This window comes from Cinclus cinclus, chromosome 3, assembly GCF_963662255.1.
Source record: "Cinclus cinclus chromosome 3, bCinCin1.1, whole genome shotgun sequence".
Lineage (NCBI taxonomy): Eukaryota > Metazoa > Chordata > Aves > Passeriformes > Cinclidae > Cinclus > Cinclus cinclus.
This window is the reverse complement of record NC_085048.1, coordinates 26166829-26190880: the sequence shown is the minus strand read 5'-3', so window position 1 is coordinate 26190880 and position 24052 is coordinate 26166829. Positions and strand designations below refer to the sequence as shown.

At 34.6% G+C, this 24052-nt stretch overlaps 1 protein-coding gene across 1 annotated transcript in view; it reads left to right on the top strand.

Moving 5' to 3' along the window:
• EYS (eyes shut homolog) overlaps window positions 1-24052 on the top strand; it is a 706383-nt gene that overhangs the window by 560832 nt on the left and 121499 nt on the right. The window contains exons 37-38 of the mRNA XM_062489770.1: window positions 1121-1285; window positions 8310-8463. Coding sequence (XP_062345754.1) covers window positions 1121-1285; window positions 8310-8463 — 319 coding nt within the window. The remainder of the gene's footprint in view (window positions 1-1120; window positions 1286-8309; window positions 8464-24052) is intronic.

The window sequence follows — 24052 nt, the reverse complement described above, 5'->3', positions numbered from 1 at the left end:
CTTTTTTTCACCCAATTGCTTTTTCCATTTTCTCCAACAATCCTGACTTTTCCACACCTATGATTTAGAAATATAACTAGTCATTGCTTTCAATCCTGCCTTTCTTCTGCTGTCAGGATGGGTGCTTTTTTATGACTGTCCTTCTACATGTGCTTCCTTAGGCCTTTCCTTTCGTCCTTTTTTCTTGAGTCCAGTAAAAACAGCAGAGGATAAACAGCGGTCAGATTCACAAACAAAAAATTAATAAAGTGAAAACAATTTTTTTAAAAAACAAACTTCTAGTCAGGCCAATGTGTAATCATCACTCACAGATCGATTGTGTAGTTTTAGTTCATTAAACTAAAAATTTATTTGCAAAAATATTACCTGAACTCAAAATAATTTTCTTGAGGCTTATTCCTTATTCACACCCCTGGTGATCAATCTGGGCAATCTTCAAAGTGTTTTTGCTTAAATAGGATTCTTAAGGCATCAGCAAGACATTCTGCCTAATCTCAATTAGTTTTAGTTTATTTTTCCTTGCATTCACGATACTATTATCATGTCTACAGGGTGAAAAACCCAAAAACTGTAATGACTAAAGTAATGAATGCAATAAACATTGCAAATGTTAAGACTTCACATTAAATTTTTTTCTCTTAACAATTATTCATTTGTAGAGTAGTGGAGTGGAAAAATGCATATACTGTCCAATGGCATCCTCTTTATAATTTCAAACTCCAAAATTTTGAGTATCCTGAAAATAAAGAAAAACTTGGTTTCTTGTCTAGAAATATAAATGAAAAGTACTTCACAGATATGTCATAGGACAGAAGTTCTGCACTGACACATCTGTAAAGATGCAAATTTATGACAGCCTTTTTGATTTGCATACTCTAGCAGTAATCCCTCTATAATGGGCTTTTCACTTCAGGTAATAGGCAGATGCTAGAACTTTTTCATTTTCTGGGTATTTTATTTGAATGTTTGAAATTAAATAAATTCATAAGCATGCTCAGCAAATAATGTAGTTGATGATGCTATTCACAGGTATACAAAAATGGATCTTTTTAATGTGCTTGCATTTTATTACTTTATTTGTAATAAAATAAAAAATAGCTTTTTTTTTTGTTCATTTCAGACCTATCACTGTTTTTTCCATCCTTCACTGGAAATTCTTATTTGGAGCTACCTTCTCTGACATCTGTATCTGGTATCAGGACTGCATCTGGGCAGGAAACAAGCAATCTGACGACTCTATACTTGACAGTGAAAACAACTGCTCTAAATGGCACAATTCTTTACAGTGAGTACCAAAGATACTTGAAGCTAAGTATCAGTTTTAGCTCCTTCAGGTCCTTATTAACTTCAGTGTACATCAGCTGGTATTTCTTCTTCAACAGCAAAATGAGTCATTAAAATGCAGTAGAAGCCTTTTGGTATTCTAATGCATGCTGCATTATAAAATTCAAACCATTGTTCTTAGTGTTCCTCTGGAAAGTTCTTTAATTCATGACTCATTAAGCAAAACATAAGTTACAAGAGAAAATGCAGATTCCTGTCAAGAAAGAACATAGCAAGCATATGACTTTAGTTTTAAGTTTTACAGCTCTAAAATACGCATGTTGAAGAAGTTTTGAACAACTTATAATAGAGAAACAGCTTCTCCATAGTTGGAATGAGTCTCACTTTTTATAATTGTGATCTTGGTTCCAAATTCTTGATTTATGGAACTATCTTAAGTTCTGCAGTTTTGCCATATTTTGAAGTACTTACTGTGATTTCACACTTCAGAGAATTCTTTTGTGATCCCCAGAGAGTATACTTGCAGACTTGGATGTATGCCTGTTAATGCTACATAAAAAAGTTGTTTCTTGCCTGCATATTTCATTCCTCAATATATGGCATAAACTTCTGAGACAGAAGTACACTTTTCACTAGTCAGCAAAAAAAAATAGACTTCTCTGGTTGTTGACTATTTCATTATATATTTTATCTTGCAATTTCTTGCAAATGGAAAATATGGAAAGTGAGGTGATTTCTTCCTCAACTCAAGAAGAACTAGAAAAATATGATTATTTGCTAGATTTACTCCACAAAGACAAAACCATTAGGAGTATTTTCAGTTCACTGCAGCTTCCTAGGTTTTCTCTACACAAAGAAATCTTGTTGATATAGCATATATAATTCTGATTAAATATTGTTGCATTTATATTAATCTGGTAGTAGTATATGTGAATTCACTTGAACTGTGTACATATTTATAAGCCAGGGTTAAAAGAAATATAAGCTTTGTGGCATTATTTAATTATGCTTTTTATTATTATCTCTACTAGAATTCTTTTAAATGTGAAGCACTCTAGCCCTAAATTGAAAATCAATGTTTACTGCTTTTCAAAACACTATCTCAAATCCTTGTATGTTATATCTGGGCTGTTGCTGCAGCTGCCTAAGGTACAGTACTGCAAAATGTGCTAAGAATCATGGAGAGGTGGTGATGTGGCCGTTCTTTATATCAAAATATTTTATACTTGTTAGGTATTTCAATTTTAAGAGGAGATATTTGCCCTTGAAGAAGAATTAAAGGAAGGTTATTGGAATTACTTTGAATATATTTGGCACTTAGTGATTTTGTTTGCTTCACCACTGCAAAGTAATTTGGCTCCAGCCAAAGTAAAAGTAAATCTTGCTATCTACTCATAAGCCCCAGTAAGCATCTCTGTGAACCAAAAATCTCAAAGAACTCCATACCAAACAAAATTAAAATGGAAGATTCTTTGCTATACTCAGGAGGAATTGGTATTTTCTGAAGATAAAGGAGTTGAGTTTGTTCAGCCTGGAGAAGGGAAGGCTCTGAGAAGTCTCTGGAGACAACATATTCCTGTTTAAATATTATAAGAAATATGACGTTAAACCTTTTAGCAGGGTCTGTTGCAATAGTACATGGGGTAATGTCTTGAAACTGAAAGAGTGTAAATGTAGACTAGATATAAAGAGGAATTTCTTTACAATGGGGGGAGAAAGGTACTGGAATAGATTGCTTGGAGAAGTGGCAGATTCCTCATCCCTGGAATCACCCAAGTCAGGTTTGAGATGACTTTGAACAACCTGATCTGATCAAAGATGTCCCTGCTCACTGCAAGGGTTAACTAGATAACCAATTCATATGAGTCTATGTATTTTCTTCTATAGATAATCTACTCCTCCTCCATCTAAACTAATATCTGAGATTTCCATGGACTGTGTCGCAGCTCATTTCTTGTCCCTTCATTCATCCAAAAAAAGAGGAAGAAGTGTGGGTCAGGATTAGTGGTATGAATTCAGTTCTCACCCTAAAATTGAGCTGGGGTAGCTTCAGGGGCTTGGGATAATTTTTGTATATTTTCACATAGTAAAAACTCACCTTTTCTTCATAGGTTCTCAGTAGCATGTAATACTTGCATCCTCATTCCCTATGTTACCCCTAAAATGGCATTTTCACTGATTTGCAATATTCCACTCTTTTAGTGATCAGTACAGTTTCTATTAAGGTTAGATTTCTGTTAAGCTAAATAAGTAAATAAGTAAATAAATAAGTAAAATTTGGATCTCTGCCTGACTGTGGAACACAGACACAGAAAGTAATGGATGACTGTACATCTTGTAGAATTCTGATACTGTGTTTAACATTAGATAGGCCTTTGCTTTACATTTATGCTTTAACAATCTCTGCCCCTCTTTCTATAGCAACAATTTATTTTCCTTGTTATTACTCTTTCTTTCTTTGTTCCGTGTCTCCCTGGTAATTAGACTCCTTTCCAAATAGTATAAATGTTTGTTATGATGGTTCCCAACAATATTCTTATTTAGTTTTACATGAATATAAAATAAAATATTATATAATTTTGTAAATAAAAATCTCCCCAGTGCTTTAGGAATTAACTCCCTGTGCCTATACAGATAATTGAAAATTTTTAAATTCTGTACACAGGCATGAAGCCCATCTGTCAGATAAATATAATTTCTGAGATGCTTTCTCTGTATTTCCTTCATCCCCATTTTTTTCTCTCTGCTTTGTCTTTCATTTTCACTTCTAAATACTACAGAAAGGAAGCTGCTGTTGTCAGCTCTTCTGTTTTTAATAGTAATACAACCCCTGCCTTTACTGCTGCCTTTTTTGAAGCTGTGTTGCCATCAAACATCTGAGGAATGAACTGTCAGCAGAAAGCCAACTTGAGGCTATTGCACTCACTAGGTACAAGAACCACACACTTCTAAGGGTTAATGTTCCTAACATTTTCAAATTCTGTTAATTTATGCATGTTAGCAATGGTTTCATAATTACAGTTACAATAAGCTTCACACATTCATAAAGCAAAAACCTTTCTATTTGTCAAAATATTTTTTTTAAATAGAAAGAACATTACAGTGATCTACTTCTTTCAGATGTACTTTGCTGGAAAATTGTTACACATTCTGATTATTTTTTTAAGATTAATCCACCTTCAGATTGCACATTTTACAAACACATCTGTTTTACCAGGTGGTGATGAGGTTACATCTGTTTTTCTGGCAGATAATTAGTAAACATTTAATTACAGGGGAGATCTCAGACAAGATGCTACTGATATACAAATGAATTTGAATTATAAAGTATGCATAAGAAGACTATTTAAATCAAAATCATAAGGATAACATAAAAGGATTAAAACTTGCATCTGTCCTTCCCTTGTACATTAGCCAGTGACAAACAAAAGAGATCAGTGTCTTCTTCACCTTTTCATGTCCATGTGCCTTAAAATAAAGAGAACTTAACTATCAAAGTATTTTTTAATACATTTTAGCAGTTAGCGCAATTATATATATTCAAATATATATAAGACATATAAATAAATATAGAGAATATAGCAAATAAGCTTGCTTACAGGCTAACAAATAGGCAGGACATGAGAGTCATTACATGTGCTAGGCAAGTCACTTCAGTAAATTATACCATATTTTGTTAAAAGTAATTTTCCTATTTGCTGTTATTATTAGCAAGAATTTTCTTGAAATTAACCAAGAACTAAGAACTTGTAGAGTCTTCCAAAAATAAATTGTCTATTAAAAAAATGGGGAAAGAGATAGTATGTCATAGAAGCTTATGTGTGATTTATAGAAAATTACTATATGTTCATCTGTTTTTATACAAATAAAATGTATTTGCATTCTTAATAATTATGTTTTCCCTAATTATTTCTGTATGCATTCTAGAAATGTCTGAATGCTAACAGTAAATGGACTAAAACTGTCTGGAATTTTTGCAGTTACCTTATGTTTAAATTGTTGATTGAATGTGACAATTACATTTGTGCCAATAAAGATTAGCCATCATTTGAGGAAATTTATTTGTTGACTACAGAATGCATTCATAACATTTCTATTCCTTAATTATTTTATTTGTTTGCATGATTAAATTTCATTAACGTGTCAAAGCAAATTGTGATATTTAGCCACAAAACAAAAATAAATTGCTAGTGATCATAAAAACCTGATACAGTTGTAAAATTTTACTTCATCATTTTCACTTTTAACAGAGTCAGCATAATGCTGCTCACAATCCCTTCAAGGGTAGATTGTTTAGCTTCTGCTATATATGGTAGCCTATAACTTCTGACAATTGGATTTCAGATATCACAGCACGTGTTTATGGCATTCCTTAAGGACAACAGCTCCCTTTTCATAAGTTGTGCTCATAAATTATTTCCTGTGCTCTCAGCAGCTCTGTTCCCAAGATCTTCCCATATTCCCCTCACCCTTACGAAAAACTAAATAGGGGCATTTCAGCTGTAGTCTTTGTTTCATATTTCAGCTGGCATTTTCAAGCAGAGCATTTCACAGTATCCTTCCTTCTGTGTCAAAACAGATTTTCTTTCTTGATAAAGCTTATCCCATATTTTAATAGAACTTCAAATCTGTCTTTTAGATAGGCAATCATTTAAGCCCAATGGCCACTTGATTGTTGTCTTACTGGTGTACAGAAATAACCTTCCAGCTAGCAGTTTTCTGTGAAAGGGTGATTGCTGAGGTCTGAGTTCTTTAGCCTGAACTCCTCACATAATCTCTACTAAGGTCAAGTTAATTTACCCCTAATATCCGACAAGATTATTAACTCAGATATTTCCTGATCTCTGTCTTTTCCCAGAACCTCTTTGTTTTGCTTATGACTCAGGCTTTTCCTGTGAAGGTAATTTCCGTCATATACACTAGGTAGCATATCCTCTTTCACATTGCCTGAACAAAATTCTCTGCCTCCTCATGTTCACTGAAGAAAGATTTCAAAGATTGTCCTTTCAAAGGATTTCATACCACCTAGCAAATAATGTGAAGAATGCTGTTAGTCACCTGTAAGTGTGACTTAAAAGTGCTCCCTAGACTGAAATTTCAAGAAGTAATGCTACCTTTGGGAGAGCTGTCCCAGATTTTTTTTTTTTTTACTTTACTGGTATGAGGACCTTCTTCCAAGTTTCTACTAGCAGGCAATGTGAATAGACAGAGTCACTGGGAGAAGGGAAACAAGCTATTCATCTGTAACTTCACTTCTTCAAGACATGTTATACGCATGCATATCCACTTCATTCTCTCTGAATCAATGTGACTCACAGATCTACTTACTGATAGAAATTGGAAATGCCAGGAATAACATGTGCAGGGAGGAGAGAAGATAAGGGAACAAATAATACAATATGTGCGTATATCAGTTATGCAAGGGTTAAAAAGCAGTGCAATAGTGCATCATATTTTGAAAGGAAATTATCAGACTTTTGTAGAAGAAAATTGTAAAAGTCAAAGGCATGAAATCCAGTCAAATTAAAATAGCTTTGGAGTTAATTAGGTATTCAGAATACAAGATATGTCTAAGCATAAAAGACTTCAGTAGGTCATCAGGATTTGTAACAGACTGAAGAAATGCAATGTTGACTAGAAAGCTGCTCTCGAGGAGGGAGTTTACATTGTGAACTGTTTCTGCTAGGAACTATGCAAAAGGAAATGGTCAGGCAGTTGCAAGCACTGTTGTCTCTCTCTGTCTCCTAGAAGAGCATTGTGTACTTTATGTTTTATCCTCCAAAATAAATTTGATTGTTTTTTCTTTACAAATTTTCTAAGTCCCAAGTATGTCTTCATTATCTTTACCTTTCTGAATAGAAATATTAAAGGATATTCTGACCCGTGGCTCTCTCCAGCAGCTCCAGGCCTGGGAGCTCCAACCCAGCTCCTACCCAGCAGCTGAAACCCAGCCCAGATCCCAGCCCTTCTGATCCTCTCCAGGGGCCTCCTGCTCATGGCTCATGGACAGACTTACTCCAGACTCACACACCCAAACCCAGGCATCCCACAGTTGAGGGTCCCCAAAATGCCAGCATAAGATTTCCACCCATCTGATACCTTTGCCAGCACTCAAGCCCTCCTGTTCAGGGGTAGTAGTACATCAAATCATACATGCAGTAAATTCAGTTTTGTGACCCAGTTACTGGGTCTTTTTTACTTCAGTTAAACATAGTAAAATACAATGGAAAAACAGATTAATGTTTTAACTATTTGTCTTGAAGGGGAATAAAAACTGTAAGCAGGAACTGTCCTACCTTTTATGAAAAGTAGATACAGTTAAATTCAAAGGGCAAATTTACCCAATAGCATTTGAAACTGTCAGTCCCTTTTTTTGTAGAAGAGCCATGCATCATCCACTGCTTAAATATAAATATTTTGCTATCATTTTTACAAATATAATCTTTAGTGGTAGTGAACTTAAGCATATTTTTATTCATATTTTAACAGTGCAATTAACAGTATGTTTGATGTTTTATAAATAATTTTTCTTCTCATCAAGTCTGAAATATATCATTAATTAAAAAAGGTGAATTTTTCATCATCTTTAAATCTATTGTAAGATATGTTCTTTTATAATTTTTGTTTTCTATAATTTATTTGAAAAGCTGAACAAATGTGATTTTGTTTTATTTTTATTGTTGCCCTTGTTGCCTTAATGATACTGCTGGATATAGAGAGAAGTTCAAATAATGTAAACATCTCTGTAAGATTGATTGAACTGCATTGGTATTAATTTTGTCTTTTAGTTATTTTCTTGTCCTTTTAACTGTTATCAGCTAAATACAGAGATGTACAGAGTCTGATTTTTTTCTCAGAGTCTGATTCTTTTTTCTCACTGTCACTCAAGAGTCCTGTGTATGGACAGAAGGGTCCCCAGTATGACGCAGGCATCGTGTCTGGTGGTGGTGTGCCAGTAGTGTGAAATACTTCTGTGACATCCTACACTTTCAGAAGGGTGACTATCTCCATTTCTGTTTTCAAAGCTGGTGAAAGAAATTTTGGAGAGCGGTTTCTTCACTTGTATCTTGTGGAAGGAAGACCAACAATTCGATTAGGCTGTGGAAACTCTCAGAACATTCTGACTGTGTCCCTGAACCAATCTGTTAGCAAGGGTGTACTCATCCCTATTACAATAAGGTAAGAATTTACCACTGTGTTACACTAAAAGAGTTTTAGTCATCTATATTGAGCAATAAAATGTGATTTCATTATTTTTTTTGGACAATAGAAAGATAAGTCAAAATAGAAAGCAAATTTGGAAACCTTTTCCATAAGATAATCTCCTTGACTGAAAATACATTTTAGTTCACACAGATTGCTTCAGTCCTTTGGAGAACTCATGAATCATTCAAAGTCCAGATATGTTTACAGATATAGATTAAGTCAGTTTGAGAATTGAAACAGTTTAAACATAATTTTGGAGGTTACAGATGGGGGGGGTCTCATATTTTATGTTTATTAATTAACACATTGAATAAATTAGATTTGTCATCAGAATTTTAGTGCTAAATATTAGACTAATCTATTGTTTAAGATAAAAAAATTAAAAATGGACATGCTTTCAACATCTCACTTTGCAGGGTGGACTTGGCAATTTTAAAAGTCTTATCCAAAAAACTATGATTCTAAAATTTGTCATATCTACATTTGCTACTGCACTATCAGTATTATACAAGAGTGTCTAATCACAGCTGTCATTTTTCATCTTGTATAAACAATAGTTCTCCGATCGGTTCATCTATCATTTTGAGATGGGTATTTGTATCATGCTTTGGTAATGAATTAACTCTTTTCCAGTCATGGAATTGTATGTATTCAAGCTAGGTAAGAAGTAAAACAGAAATAATATAGGGGTGTTTTTTGTTATATTTATATTAGTAATTTTAAATGATGGTATTCAATCTTTCCTTCAGAAATGTTTTAGAAATAATTCTGAGAGCCATATAAAATATCTAATTAGTGTGATTAAGATAATATTTTATTTTTTACATAGTTTGAGTATTAGACAATTGCTACACCTGCCCTGTAAACATTTGTGACATGAGGGAATGTAGTGCACAAATTATTAAATTAAAGGAAGCCTTAGCTAGACCTATTTTTGCTGTTAGAGGATGGTATGTGAAGGAGACTGCTGCAAAAGTTACCATGAAACATGAATGTTAGGCTTCTCAAAATTGCCTTTTACTACCATAAAAAGAAAATCAAAGCAAAACCTGAATATTTTTGTGTTTTTCTTCTAAACTGTTTCTCTGTGATGTAAATGTTGATAAATTCTAAAATGACAGAGGTTGAGTGATCTTAGTATATAGAGTAGATTGATGTGGGGAAAAGAGATGTTCAGCATTTTTTGTTAGACTGTATGCCTAACCCATAAGCTTTACCTCTTCTTTTAGAAACAAGCTTGTTAGAATATAAATCCTCTTTTCAATATATGGAAGGCTAATAGGAGCTGCCATTTAAGAAATTGTTTTGTTTCCATCTTCTGTTTCCTCTCAGCCACAGGTCTCTATATTTCTCTTTTTCTACATTTAAAACAGCTATTCTTTCCTTTTATGCTTAGTATTAACATCTAGTATTAATGGAACAGTCACATAGCATACATTCAAATCTTATTACCTGACAGTGTATTTATTTTAGGATTTTTGTACAGATTGTAAAAGCATATAAAATTTGCAAAGAAAATTCTATCACTTACTCTCCTTTTGATCTAGCAGATAAAGAGATTTTTTCCTCTCAGAAAATACTGATAGAGCAATACACCTCAATACTAATAAATTATTCTAAGTTTTTGGGTTTTTTGAATCCCAAAGACTTCTCTTATTTGAGACATTGGTCAGATAATTATCTGAACTGCATCAGCTGTGGTATCATTGTCTTTCCTTCAGATATTTAAGCTATTTAAAACTCTCTACAGATTTCAAACCCTAATAATATCTTAACAACAAAAGCAGCTAAACAACAACTAAAAAATGATCCTACTTATAGAGTTCAAGTTTACAAAGAAAAATTTTTTTCCCTTTTCTTCTACCTTAAAATTAACACCTCTGTATTTATGGCCTCATTCTTCTTCTTGTTCCACTAAAAATGCCAGTCCAACTTACACATTTCCTTTGTTTACTGGAATTTTATACTTCTATCTTTGAAACAGTGGCATACTAAATAACTTGCAAGATATGATTGTAGACTGTGACTAGCAAGGATTTACATGAATTTGAGTTTATGGGCTTGGCCTTCAAAATGACTTGTGATTATTCTTGTCAGTCCCTCTAAAATGTAGAGAGGGCAGTATATCCTCCACCAAGCAGCAGTAAAATTGTAATCCTACAGCAATCATCCTTAACCTCTGTCAAAGGAAAAAGCAAACTTGACAAGGCAGCTGTAGCCTCCCAAGATTTTGTATCATAAGATATAAAATATGACTCCATGACCAACTGTTGATTTGTGTTCTCAGAGGCTGCTGGAGATAGATAATTCTATCTGTACGCTTTACCTGCAAAATTAATGTGTGGAGTTTTTTTCCTTGTAATACAGGAAAGGAGTCAAAGAGTAGAATAAATGACCATTTTTTGTTACTGTTTCAAAGCTTTCCAACAGGGGAATAATAAATTTGTTACATTTGACTTTGAATTAGTTTGGAAGATCGAATTTGACAGTTCTTCCAGTTTTGGATGCAACTATGACTCCAGTGGTTCAATACAATTAAAACATCCAATAATATCTATATAAGTAGATTTTCTCTTATTGAACTTATTTCTTTTTAATCCACTTGTGCAGGAAACGAATATGTTCCCATAGTTTAGAGCTGTTGCTTTCTCTTAACTGTATGATTAGTTTCCTTAGATATGGCCATTTTCTCAAACCTGATGAAGATTAAATGAGTTTTAAATGTTCAGTCGTTGTCTTTATGATGCTGGTGAAACGGCAGCTTTATAGAAGAAAGTCAATAAAGCTCTGATTGCTTACTTTTTTTGCCCTGCCTAAAGAAAATAGAAACCAGTTTCAATGCCATTTCATTTGTTGTTTCTATTTCTGTTTATTTTAGCCTGATTTGATTACTGGTTTGAAAATGTGCATTCGAGTATAATTTTTTTGTGATTTCATAACTGAGATTGTATTGGTTTTTTTCAGTTAAAGCTTTGAGCACATACTTGAAATGTAGTTTGGATTGGTTTTATGGATTTGTTCTTTAAAGTTATTCAAAGAACATTCATTCAAACACATTTCATTCTATGAGTGGGTTCTGAAAAGCAGTTGCCTGATATAAAATTTGCTCTACTTTGTGGTTAAAGTAATACGACTATCATGAGAGCAAATGATGTTTCTTCAATTCAGTGGTCGAAGAAAGGTAAATTTAACAAGAAAGATACTGAGATAACCAGGCCATTAGGATTTTGATTTTTCTAGACAGTAAGGTAGGTTGTTGCTTTTAGAATATGAGTACTCATATTTTTTAGATATCTTAGATTTTTGTCTCTAAATGACAACTTTTGTCTGTTCTGCACAGTGATATGATACAGAAGGTCCTTTTCTGTTTGGGAGATTCCAAGCAAACATTGATTAAAATCTTCCCTGTGTGTGACAGCATCAGTCTTCCATCTTATTTACCTGCAGAACTTTCAGAACTTTTCTCTGGAATCTAATGAACATAGTGCCCATCACACAGAGCTATATCATGTATTATGTACATTTACATTTTCATATATCTTCCAAGTGAACATATTGAAAGCAGTTGTTTCCAGGTTTCTGTCACACTTTAATCAGTAGTATGGATGTGAACATTTACCCATTGCTGAGAAGGGCACCTTTAGCTGTCCTTAAGAGAATTTATTTGTTAAATACATTATTCAGTTAATTTGGCCAACTCTCACCAAACCATGCAGTGGTACAGAAGCTGCTGAAGTTTGTTATTTGGTCATCCAGCTTCAAAAGCAGATGGCACATTCTGAACTGTGAAAGTCCTCAGCATGTTTATGTACTTCCACATGGAAACTTTGGCAAGATGTAATGTACTAAGTACTAGTTACATGATTATATTATCAGTGTCCATGATTTTACCTACACTTCTACTTCCTCCCTTTCCACAGAAGAAGAAAATCATTGATTGAGCTATTGTACAAAGTTTTCTCTTGCACATGGATTCTGAAAATGTATTTCTAAAAAAAATGTGTAAATCACTATCCATGCAATATATTGTCTCATTTTTAGTCCTGGTGTTTACCTATTTAATTTCATTATTTCAGAGATATATAGGTTTTCATATTAGTGCATATTTTTATTATTATTTACAGGTGTTGAGAATCCTGCATAGTGTGAAAGTATTGCTTAAAATTATATCAAATCAGTAAACAAAAAAAAAAAAAAAGGAAACAAGCCTAATTATCCGATGTCTTGCTATTGCTTCCAGCATTGCCAGTTACCTAGAAATATAGGATTTTTTTTAATGGTTTGGAAACATCTGAGCAGCAGGTTTTGTATCTCAGCAAGTACATAGTGTAGCCTAGGTTTCATACGTGCTCTACTGAGTTCCAACATAATCAATTATGTGATGAATGAGAAATGGAAAGGTGGTTTGGTAAATGACTTGAGGTAACTACATGCAATATTGTTGTCATCTTATCACACCTCACCTTTCAAAATTATTTGAAGATTAACAGTTAAAACACTCTGGGATAGATTTAAGAATTTTTATTTTAGTATATTAATTTGTAAAATTTTTAAGGAGAACACATTTAGATGTGGTTTTAAAAAGGAATATTTTACATACTCTAATTTTAAGTCAGCACATTGATGAATTGTACCCATGTTGTGTTGCATAGAACTGGAAATGCTGTAGGTTATTAATTATACTAAATAAACTTTGAAGAAAATTTGTGATTACTTTTAGAAGGACACCTATACAACTGCATGCATTTATGATTTTTGCATTTTCTATAGCTATTGAAAATTTCATAAAATCATCACATTTGCCACTATAAGGTAGGAATCCCATAAGAGACGTATTAAATCAAGTTAATGAATACAAATTCTTGTATATGAAATTAAAATATAAAGCACAAATTTGGAACATTGGAATCAGCTAGTTAAATCATTCCATGTGGCATGTTATCTGGAATAACTCAAAAACTGGATTATCATAAAGAATATAGAAAATATTACCTTTTGTATTTGTTTCAATTTCAGCTTTTGTGTTGAACAGAACCTTCAGTGTGTTCAGAAACACAAGCTAATTTCTGAAACTTTTTTTGCCTTCATTCATCAGCAGTATGCAATATTTCATCAGTGATCTATCACAGCCAACAAACCAACTGCTATGGCTGTTCAAGCTCATTAGCTACTGACTTGAAGAACAGATGTTTGAATTCCTGTACCCTTCATGCTCTGGGTTTACACTAGATTTTCTTACATTAAATGACCTTAGAGGAATGACCCAAGCACACAGAAGGACAGAATTAAGTGATTCTTTAGGCTGGAAAGGACCTCTAGAGGTCCTTCCAACATTCCTGCTCAAGCCAGCTGTCCTGGTTTCAGCTGGGTTAGAGTTTTCTTCTCAGTACCTGGTACCGTGCTGTGTATTGCATTCAGTATGAGGGTAAGGTTTCTAACACATTAATGCTACAGATGTTGCTAAATCATGTTTATAATAAGTCAAGGGCTTGTTTTTGTGTCTCATACTCTGTCTGTAAGGGTGTACACAAAAAAAATCATCAGCTGGTTTTAGATGGTTTACTACAAAGTGGCTCACCACAGAGCAGTTCACAGTATATGGTGTCATAATATTTTCATCTTCCAGTTCATAGTGTGTCATTGTACATTTATCTAAGATGAAAAGGCTATATTACAAAAAAAAAAAAAAAAAAAAAACAAAAAAAACACCAACAATATCTGGTATGTTTTCTTATGGACAAATTACAGAGTTGCATTAAGTGTTATTTGAGTTCCTACAAGGGTGTGTATTCCAAAATCTAAAACTACTGAACAAATCAAACATGACAAAATAGTAGCTAGTGTAATTTTTACATAACCAGAAAATTTAATTTTCCAAAGGAAGTTTTAAAGTTAATAATCACATTAAACAGTTTCAATGTGCCATTGACAATTGTGGTAATTATTTATTACTTTCTTAGTGAGTGATGCTGCTAACAACAGGTATTTCTCTATGAGATTTTATCGAATCTCTATGCCATAATTTATCAGGTCTTCTAAAGACAGTGAGTTGTGAATTCACCAGAATTAAAATATACGTTATAAAACATAATGAATGCACATTTCTTTATCTTTCACTTTAAGATTTGGGTATGTGTTACAATTCTAAAATTCCAATATTCAAAGAATCTCTGCAAGAAAAATAGAAGAAATAAAGTTCTAATAGTCTGTATAATGCAATTGCCATTTTCTGGGTACATCTGTTTTGAAAATTATATTGTTTGTCTTTCAGCACTGTTGCAGATAAAGATGTAAGAGATTTTTTTATTATATCTAAAATTCTAAACTGCATTTAACCCAAATTTCAAAAAATTCTAAGTTCTTTAGAACCCTCCCTTTCTGAATTAAAGGAAACACCACTTTAATGGTGTAGACTTGCACACAGTCTGTTTTTTCTGTGTGCTGAATAAGCATTGTATTCCAGGTACTGTTGATGTGATTGGTTACTCACTGTGGTTTCTCCACATAGACAATGATCTCATATGATTCACTTTTCCATCTTCTTCTGTCTGGGTCAGGCTGGTGAAACAGCAGATATTTCAAAATGTTTGGCTGTTCCCACTGTTTCAGGGAGGAAGTGGGATGCATGGTCCTTCCAATCTTCTTGGAAGGAATAACAGTTATTTCACATACATGCCAGTGCAAAGGGATTCCAGTACTGCTGAAGGGACAGTAGGAATTATGTGTGAAACAATGCAGATATCATTGATATGAAGGAAAAGAGTGACTGGATTACAGAAGGAACTAGAAAATTCAAGATAATCTGATATATTGTTCAATATTTTTATAATTTCAATTATTTCTAATGTATATAAAATTTTCTAAAATTCATCATATATGTCTGGTCACCCAAAGATTTACACAGAGGACTTTTCAGACAACAGTTGACTTTCTGTTGGTTTGGCACAGCACATGGAACTGTATTAGAGTATAGAGCCAAATATCTTTTGAAGGTGCCCTGTTGCCTTCTTCCCAAGTGAGATGTTAATTTACACTGTTGTATTTGAAAGCTCTGAAGAGCTAAACAACAAAATAAAACTGTGAATCAGAAGTAGTTTTTTAATTCTCTTCCTCAGACCTGTTGTTCTGTATGTGAAAGATCAATGCAGAAATAAAATTGGTTCAGTGTGCTAGTAACAATTGGCAATTCTCTTCAGGTTTGTTTTAGCTGAGAGCAATAGGAAGTGCTATTTGCTCTGTAGGTATTAAAAATCAGTAGAAAATAAAAAACAGTAGTCAGACAGCCTTTGTATGAATGTCCAAGAAAGCAGTGTTAGAGGGAAGGGCAAGAAAATGTATCTGTCTCTCAACAAGCCAGTTTGCTTCTCTATGATTCATCTCATGAGCACAAATAACCACAGAGGAGTCAGATTGCAGGGCTCCACAAACAACAAAACATACAGCAAAGTTGTGCAGTCCAGACTGCTGTGGGATTAGGCTGGCTTTTTTCCTGTTTGCTGAGAAGAGAGAAGTTCTTCTTGGTCCAGGTGGCCAGCTCCTAGCTCAGCAGCAAATTTTCAACATGCTTTCAAAAAGTTTGGTAAATCTTAGCTTGTTACTTTACACAACTCTAAAATAGGAGTAGTATTTACCTATCTCCAAAAAATGTTCAAAAGACTAAATGTTCTGAGGCAAAGAATTTTAAAAATTTAAATATTAAGCTTCTGGTTCATGATCTGTATTTGGTGCTATACTCAGTCTGTCTCTGTGACCAGAAATTTACACAGGACCTCAGGTGTACTGGGGATCTTTGTTTGATATAACAGAGATGGTTATTATTTAATTTTAATTGCTACAATCTTATTTTTTCTAAATTCTTGCTTTCTAAATGAATTTCAGGCAAATGTTTAATACATAGCTTTCACATATACAGAGAAGAAAGAGCAAGACAGCTGCTTGTTTAAAGACTAGCCAGTTTAGGTCTAGTTCTGCATACCAGCAGCAAAACAATTTGGTGCTTCGAGTCACTTGATTAAAGAGAACATTCAGTAAAATTCACACATACATTTATTAATTAGTCCTCCTTGATAAAAGAGTGAGAAGTCAATTTCATCTTTCTGAGAGAGAGAGATATCCACATCATCTTTCTGAGAGTCTATAAGGAACTCATTTGTAGAACACATCATAGGAAGGAAGGCATTTCTCTTCCTTTAACTGAAATGCATTTATTCTGTGAGGAAATATATTTTGGTGTAACTAATTCAAGTGGGAGAAATTGTTTTATTTATCTCTCCACCACTTTGATTATCACTTCCATTAGCTTGTTCTTTGAAGAATACATCAACCTGGCTTTTTCTTAGACTGTGAAGTACCTGAGAAACTTTCTTCTCTGTTTGCTCATCATTGTGTACTACTTGCCTTCTGTCGCATGCTCTTTAGCTTTGTTGATCTATTTTCTATGGAGCCAGTGATGCTGCTGTTACATCTGTTATCAGCTTCATCCAAAGGTGCTTTGTCATTTTGTGACCATTACTTGATCACTTATTAGCTAAGTGCTGCAAAGTTTATAGGAAGGAGATGTTCAGAGTGTAGGTGCCAGGCCCTGGCAGTGGGGGCTGCAGCAGGTGGGTATTTCCTGAAGGAACTGTGACCCACACGGAGATCCCACACTGGAGGAGGGGGAAGATGTGAGAGGCAAGGAGCAGCAGAGAGGAGCTCTTATAGACTGAGCCATATTTGTCCATCCTCCTTCTGCACTGTTCGTGTGGGAGAGATACAGAAGTTGGAAATGGAGCAAAGTTGAGCCTGGCTAAAAGGGGGTTAGAGAGCAGGGGGTTAATTTTTCTCTTTGTTTCTTATCATCCAAATCTATTTAAATAGCAATAAATTAAATAAATTTTCCCTCATCAGTCCTGTGATGATAATTGCTAAATGATCTCCATCTTTATCTTGGCCCAGCAGTTTTGTCATTGTGCTTCCCCACACTCACTGTCACGTTGAGGAGGGGAGAGAGAGCAGCTGGGTGAGCAGCTGGCAGCTGATTGAAGTCAACCCACTGCAGAAGGAGCAGGGAAGTGATACTGAACATGATTTTCCTGCATTCCTTCCACCTTTTGTTGTGTGGGCAAAATTTTGTAACAGATATGCGACCTCTTCAGTTTATGTAAATTATAAGTAGGGCTGTCTTGTGTTGGATAAGTATTATGTTGTTCAACACAATGTAAATGTGAGTATATTGGAGAATTCTTGTCGTCACATGGTAAATGTTAGCATAGAGTGGACATAGAAAAGTAATTATTGTCTCACACTGCTGGTGCTATGGGTTTTCTAGAGGTGTGAAAAGTATCTGCTGCATTAGAGAGTATTTCCAGTATTTCCTGCTTGTAAACAGTTTGTAAACAGGTTCTTTGGAACCTGTAAACAGGTGTCTATGGAAACACTGTACTTTTATATAAAATAGCAAAACATTATATAATGCCGAATCTGCTTTTGAGGACACACTTCAAATGAACTGTATTAAATAGACATGTAACTTGGAGGTTTGGAGTACATTAAAAAAATATTCTTCCAGTCGTGGTCTGCTTTTCCTGGAGGCTCTGCTCAAGTGCAGTATCACACATTTGCTGTACGTTTCCTTCTTTTGGGGAAATGGTGTTTATATGGCACCAGTTCTCATCTGTGCCCTGGGACACATGTCTCTGTGGTTTTTCTTCTGCAGCTTCAATGCAATTTGCAGTACTGCTCTGCTGTTTGCAGCGAAGGTGGATGTGACTTCCTACTGCACTGAGGGGTTTTAGTGAGAACACCAGGAACTAGGGATCTATACATTGTCACAGAAATTGTTTTATCCCCCCTACGGTTCACATTGTCTTGTCAGAGCTGCCAGCACCTAGCAGACCAATGGTAATGAAAGATATGAATGTGAGAGCTACAGTGCAGCATGCTGTGCTGCTACTAAATTACTCAGCAGCCGTACAAAACACCTTCAGAAAATACATTTTCTCTTGATTTGAATACATTTCATGTAAATCTGACATGTGGTTTGGCCCCTGGGTTTTGTTCCCAACACTGTCAGAAACAATCTTCTGCAACCTCTTTTGTTCATCCATCTGGAAAATAACAGGATTATGCTTGCCTGCCTTCTGGGCCAGGTATAAGTTTTGCTCAACAGCAAATGTTGTGAAAAACACAAAACTAAACGCCAGTCTGTGCCTGACATAAGGCAAGGCATGTTCTGACCGTTTCTTTCCTTGGTTGGAAGGTAGTAATCCTCAATCTGATGAAGAGAAAGGCATTGATTATTAAGACTGAGTTTTTCCTTCACTTTTAACAGAAGAGAGCGCATTGCTTTGTTTTAATGGATTTGTTTCAATCAAATACTTAACCCTGTAATCTTTCAAGTTTTCTTAATGTATTTCATGGAGATACTGAATCTGGCATTTTTATCTTACTGCTTTTTAAATGAAATTATTTCAATTTTTATGGGGAGAAGCAGGCACATAAGCAGTTTTCCTGGAAATTTAAGGTGGGGATATGTGAGAAAAGAAAGCCTCAAGGTAACATCTGAGTGGAGTTTGCTAATTTCTTGATGCAGACAATAATCTCAGCAGCAGCCTATACCAAATGCATATCCATGTTTTTCAACTTTAGAAATCAGTTTTGTGGTGCACTGAGGTTGATGTGATATTGTTGGTCTTGCTAAGTACTCAGTCTCCACTCCAGGGGCTATGAATGTTTTTCTAAAGCCCATATAGTTTCTTCACCTGCCTCCTTTTAAACACTTTCTCTTTCAAATTAGAGCCAGAAAAATTTGGGGTTTATTTTGTGGGATTTTGTTTCTTTCTTTCTTTTCTGTTTTTCCAGAATAAAAACCCCATATTTAATAATTGTGAAACTCTGTTTAATAATAAAGAAAAATTCATCATGACCATTTCCTTTGTCTCAAATAAAAACTGCAAAGGTTCTCAGAATGCTAAAAATAATCCTATGGTATTTATGTATTCACACCTTCCAATATATGAACATTCATTCATACTGAATAGCAAATGACCCTCTATTATTGCATATATTACATTTCACATCATGCATTTTCAGACAATATACATCTGTGATGTATGTTTTATTTTCTTGTGAGTTCTACACTGGTCAGCATTTTACAACTTTTGGAATTAATATCTCTTATTAAAGCCCTCTTTGTTCAGGAAGACAATGTCAGTCTTACAAAGAAGGCAATTAAACAGAAGGGTGATTAACTTAGTTTGATTAGTTGTGAACTGTTGTAGAAATTCTGCTGAACTGACTAAAAAATTATCTTTTGGAGGATTTGTTAATTTTGTTTTTTGTCAGGTCAGATCATTACACTGCCTGAACAATTTCTTCAACTGGACACCATTCGTTGTGGTAGCAGCACAGTTTCGCATTGACTAAAACTGTCCCTTATTAGCAGTAGGTTAAATATGAAATAGTTTGCCAGTCACACAATTGGATTTAAATATTTTACCACTCACACTCACTGGCAATTGGATCCAGAAAGAGGCCTAGATCTTGGAAATTCCTCTCATTCTTACTCTGAGGAGTTAATGCGTAGAAGGCAAACATTATTCAGTGTATCACTGTCAGAATTAGTTCACTTCATATCATTGCTTTGTGATTTAAAGTAATTAAGTGATTTGTCCACACAATTTTTATTATAGCCGATCATGTTTTCTGACAGGTTGGCAGCAAGGTTGTGGCATTTTTTTGGTAACTTTCATCTCCTTGGTCATGTGGTGCTGTAGTAGTGATTAAATTCTGAACATGTATTTTTGCTCTCACTTAGAATTCTTGTTATTGATATTTTGTGGGGTTTTTTTTTTCCTTTTGTACCTTTTCTTTTTAAACTCCTCAAAATCTGCTGCCATTTTTCTCAGTTATGAGCAGCAAGACAGTTAAGTACACCAAAAGCTGCATACTGAGTACAGGCAACCAAAGGGCCAAAACATTTACAGCTACATTGAGCAGGAAATGAACCAGGACAGAATTGTTCAGTTTAAATTCAAGATGAGCTGCAGAAAGCTAGTATATATCTCATCTCACCTTACACATGTTCTTGAACTAAACATGAACTAATGTTTTGTGACCTGCAACTTTGACAGCACAATACTGCTGCATCTTCAGATGATGAAATAAATTGCATAGCCTACTAACTTGGAAAACTTCATGCACATATTCTATACCTTTAAAATCTCACTTTAAACAAAAAGTAGACAAAAGATATTTTATTCTTCCAAACGGCATACTGAGTTGTTGAAATATTTTACATGACAATAGCTGACAGTATCCCTGCTCCTTTTAACCCCAGATGGATGAGGATGGTTTTTTCTATGTGCTCCAAAGAATGTCTTCTCTAAAAATACCATGCCTTAAATCATTATCATGGATAGCAGATTCCAAAATGTTCAGTGGATAAAAACTGAGTATTAAAAACTTTGTTTAATAAGCTTTTTTCCTCTTTTCAGTTTTCCCTCTAGAAATAATCATGCTTTTTTGGTCAGTGTAGAGTTTGTGTCTGATTCAAGCCAAATAAGGTCTGTTTCTTCCCTTCCTGCCCAAACTGTTACTTCAATATTCATCAATGATGAGGACAAACACAGAACTTCCTTTGCTCCCTTAGCCTTCCTGAATAAGAAAGAATGATAAAGGGAAGACAGGGGAAAGAAAAAAAATAAGTACCTGTGAAGTAGATTCGATAACTGATTCCTCACATAATTTATTCTGTTTATCTAATTATGTGCAGCACATATAGTTGAATCATCAGCAAGTGTCCTGTCTTTTATATGGTCAGGCACAGGTGTGGGATTTTTTTTCCTTCCTTACCAAACAGTAACCTATTTTCATTGGGGTTTTTTTGTTTACTTGCTTGCTTTGTTGGTTTGGTTGGGGTGTTTGGTTGGTTGGTCAGTTTGTTGGTTTGGGTTTGTTTTTTTTTAAATTTGAAAAAAGGCTGCAATAGTCGTTTTATGAAAACAGTGGTAGAATTAGCTGACCTAATCCTGTTCATCCTATCTTTCTGCCAGCTCTCTTCCTCTGGCATACACATGAGAGGCAGATGCATAGCAGGCAAAGATTTCCAGGTTCGTTCTTAAGCAAAGCCCTTGATATTGACTGAAAACAGGCAAATATTTGACTGCTGCAATTTAATAAGTGCAGTGGGTATGTTCTTTAAAAGAAATTTCTAGATTAATTAATTTAGATTAATTTAGATTTAGATTAATTCATCCTAATTTCTAATAACTTCACATAAGATCAGTAAAAGCATGACAATCACAGAACTTGCACTCATTACCTGTTGTATTTGACATTCTTCAGACAATATCTTGCGCAAGTCTGCTCATCTCCTTCAGCTTTTTCCCTGGGATACAAGATTTACAGAGATCTTTTTATTATAAAACTAATTTACTATTAATCACAAAGTTCTGAGGTGCATAGATGAACACTAAAATAATTTCTAAAAATAACTTATGTTGGATACATAAAGCTGTTTCCTAAAATGCACTGCCATTCAGATAGAACATTCCTTTCAAGGCTCTCCTAATACTTTTATTATCAGATCAGCTAAGTGGGTAGGAATTTTTGGTCAGCATTGCATTGTCTATCTGGCAGTCAGTTACCCATTGCATCCCTTAGTGCTCAGTGTGAGCCAGGAAAATAATGAAGTTTTTCACTGGGTCCTTCAGAGGAAAAGAATCTTCCAGAACGAGCTCCTAGGGTTTGCCTCAGAGGCATGTCTCAAGTATGAATGTTCTTCTGACCACATTAGAAATGTTTTGGCTATGCGCAATTATCTTAAATTATTCCATTTTTATTTTTCTATTTGAATTTGAAGGGCAACTTTCTTCCCCAAACCTTGCAAGTGTCTGATATATAGGCTGGAATATGTTGATATATTTAGTTTGATAATTTTTTAATAAGCTTGTTTTTTTTCTTGGTATTTTGGTGTTTGAAGCTTTAAAGAGTGATTTGAAATGAAAGAAAACTTGTTTTATTTCTTTCTAAAGCAAAACTTCTTGTTTTACAACCTATTTGATGGAACTCAGCTACTGGTCAGTATTGAATCCTTTGAACCATTTGAACCAAATAACATCCATGATGTGATCATGTTACCATTCATCTTTCTAGACTCCAATATTCTTTCATCTATTGCAGTAAAAAAAAAAAAAAAAAGGCATAAAATATGCTTTGGTAAGGGAATGCTGTGAAGGGACCAGCTATAATCATGAATACAAATATACAGAGAACAGCCAAGAGGCAACGGCCAGAACATGGAAGTTCCACCTGACATGGGGAAGAGCTTCCTTGTTGTGAGGATTGGATTGCTGAGCACTGGAATGGAGTGCCCAAGGACACTGTGGGTATTGTCTGTCTCCTTTTATGGAGACACTCAAAATCTATCCAGATGAAAACACAAGAAACGTGCTTTTGGGGAGACCCTGCTTCAGCAGGGAGTTGGAACAGGTGACCTGCAGTGGTCCCTTCTAACCCAGCCCGTTCAGTGATTCCTGGGAAATGGAAACATCAGTGTATGCTTTGGCTTTATGGTGGGCCATAATAGAAGAGTGTCTACTCTTAACACCCTGTTAGCACACTTTGGTGTTACAGTACCTTAAAAATTCTCTCTCCTTCAGGCTCATTCAGGCCACTTCAGCAATTTGTTTATTTTTACTGTTGGCTGCAGAGGCTGACAGACACTCTTGGGTGGTGAGTTGCAACATTAAGTATAAGCTGGTAGGGAGCAGAGCAGTGTATGAGACAGGCCTGGATCACACACTGGAGTTCCCTACCTTTCAGGATAATGAACACTAACTCTCCCAGTCTGCAGGGATTCCCACTCTGCAAATACTGATTTAAAATGCTTTTCATTAGAGTTAACACTATAAAAAAGGTAATATAACTGGTAACTGGAAAATCCCAGTTGTGCATGATTTAACTTGTTGCTAATTAGAGGCAGCTTAATCTGAAGTTAATTTTTATCTGTTACAAATATTAAAAACATTTTTCAGTTTCAGCTTGAATCTTGACCCAAAGTATCTACATGGTTAATAACATGAAGCATCTCTCTGAAATGGTTAATCACAGGGTAGTTTTGTAGGGAAATAATTTCTAATATTTCCAAATTTGCTATGTGTGTAGCTGCATTTATAATATATAAGTGTCAAACTGGACATCAAAATCAAGAGAAAAAGAACCTCATCTGTAAGCAAAACCAGATTTTACATACACAGCAACAGGCACTGTAGTGCTTGTCTACACTTCCACAATTTCCTTAAAGACTTGAATCCATAAAATTTAATCTTGTTAAAAGGCCTATGTAAGATTTTGATTATCCATGAAGAAATGTGACACATTTCACATCATATAAGATTCGGTTTCTTCCCATGAGCACCTCATACTTTTTGTTCCTACAATCTGATGAAAGTAATCAATCTTGTTTAAAAAACAAAAATCTTACTAAAAGACAGCCTGTGAGTGTGTGTTTACACGTACAAACTAAATGTATTATATTTATCTTGCTTTTCTTTTTTGCGGTTAATATTCAGGAATCTCA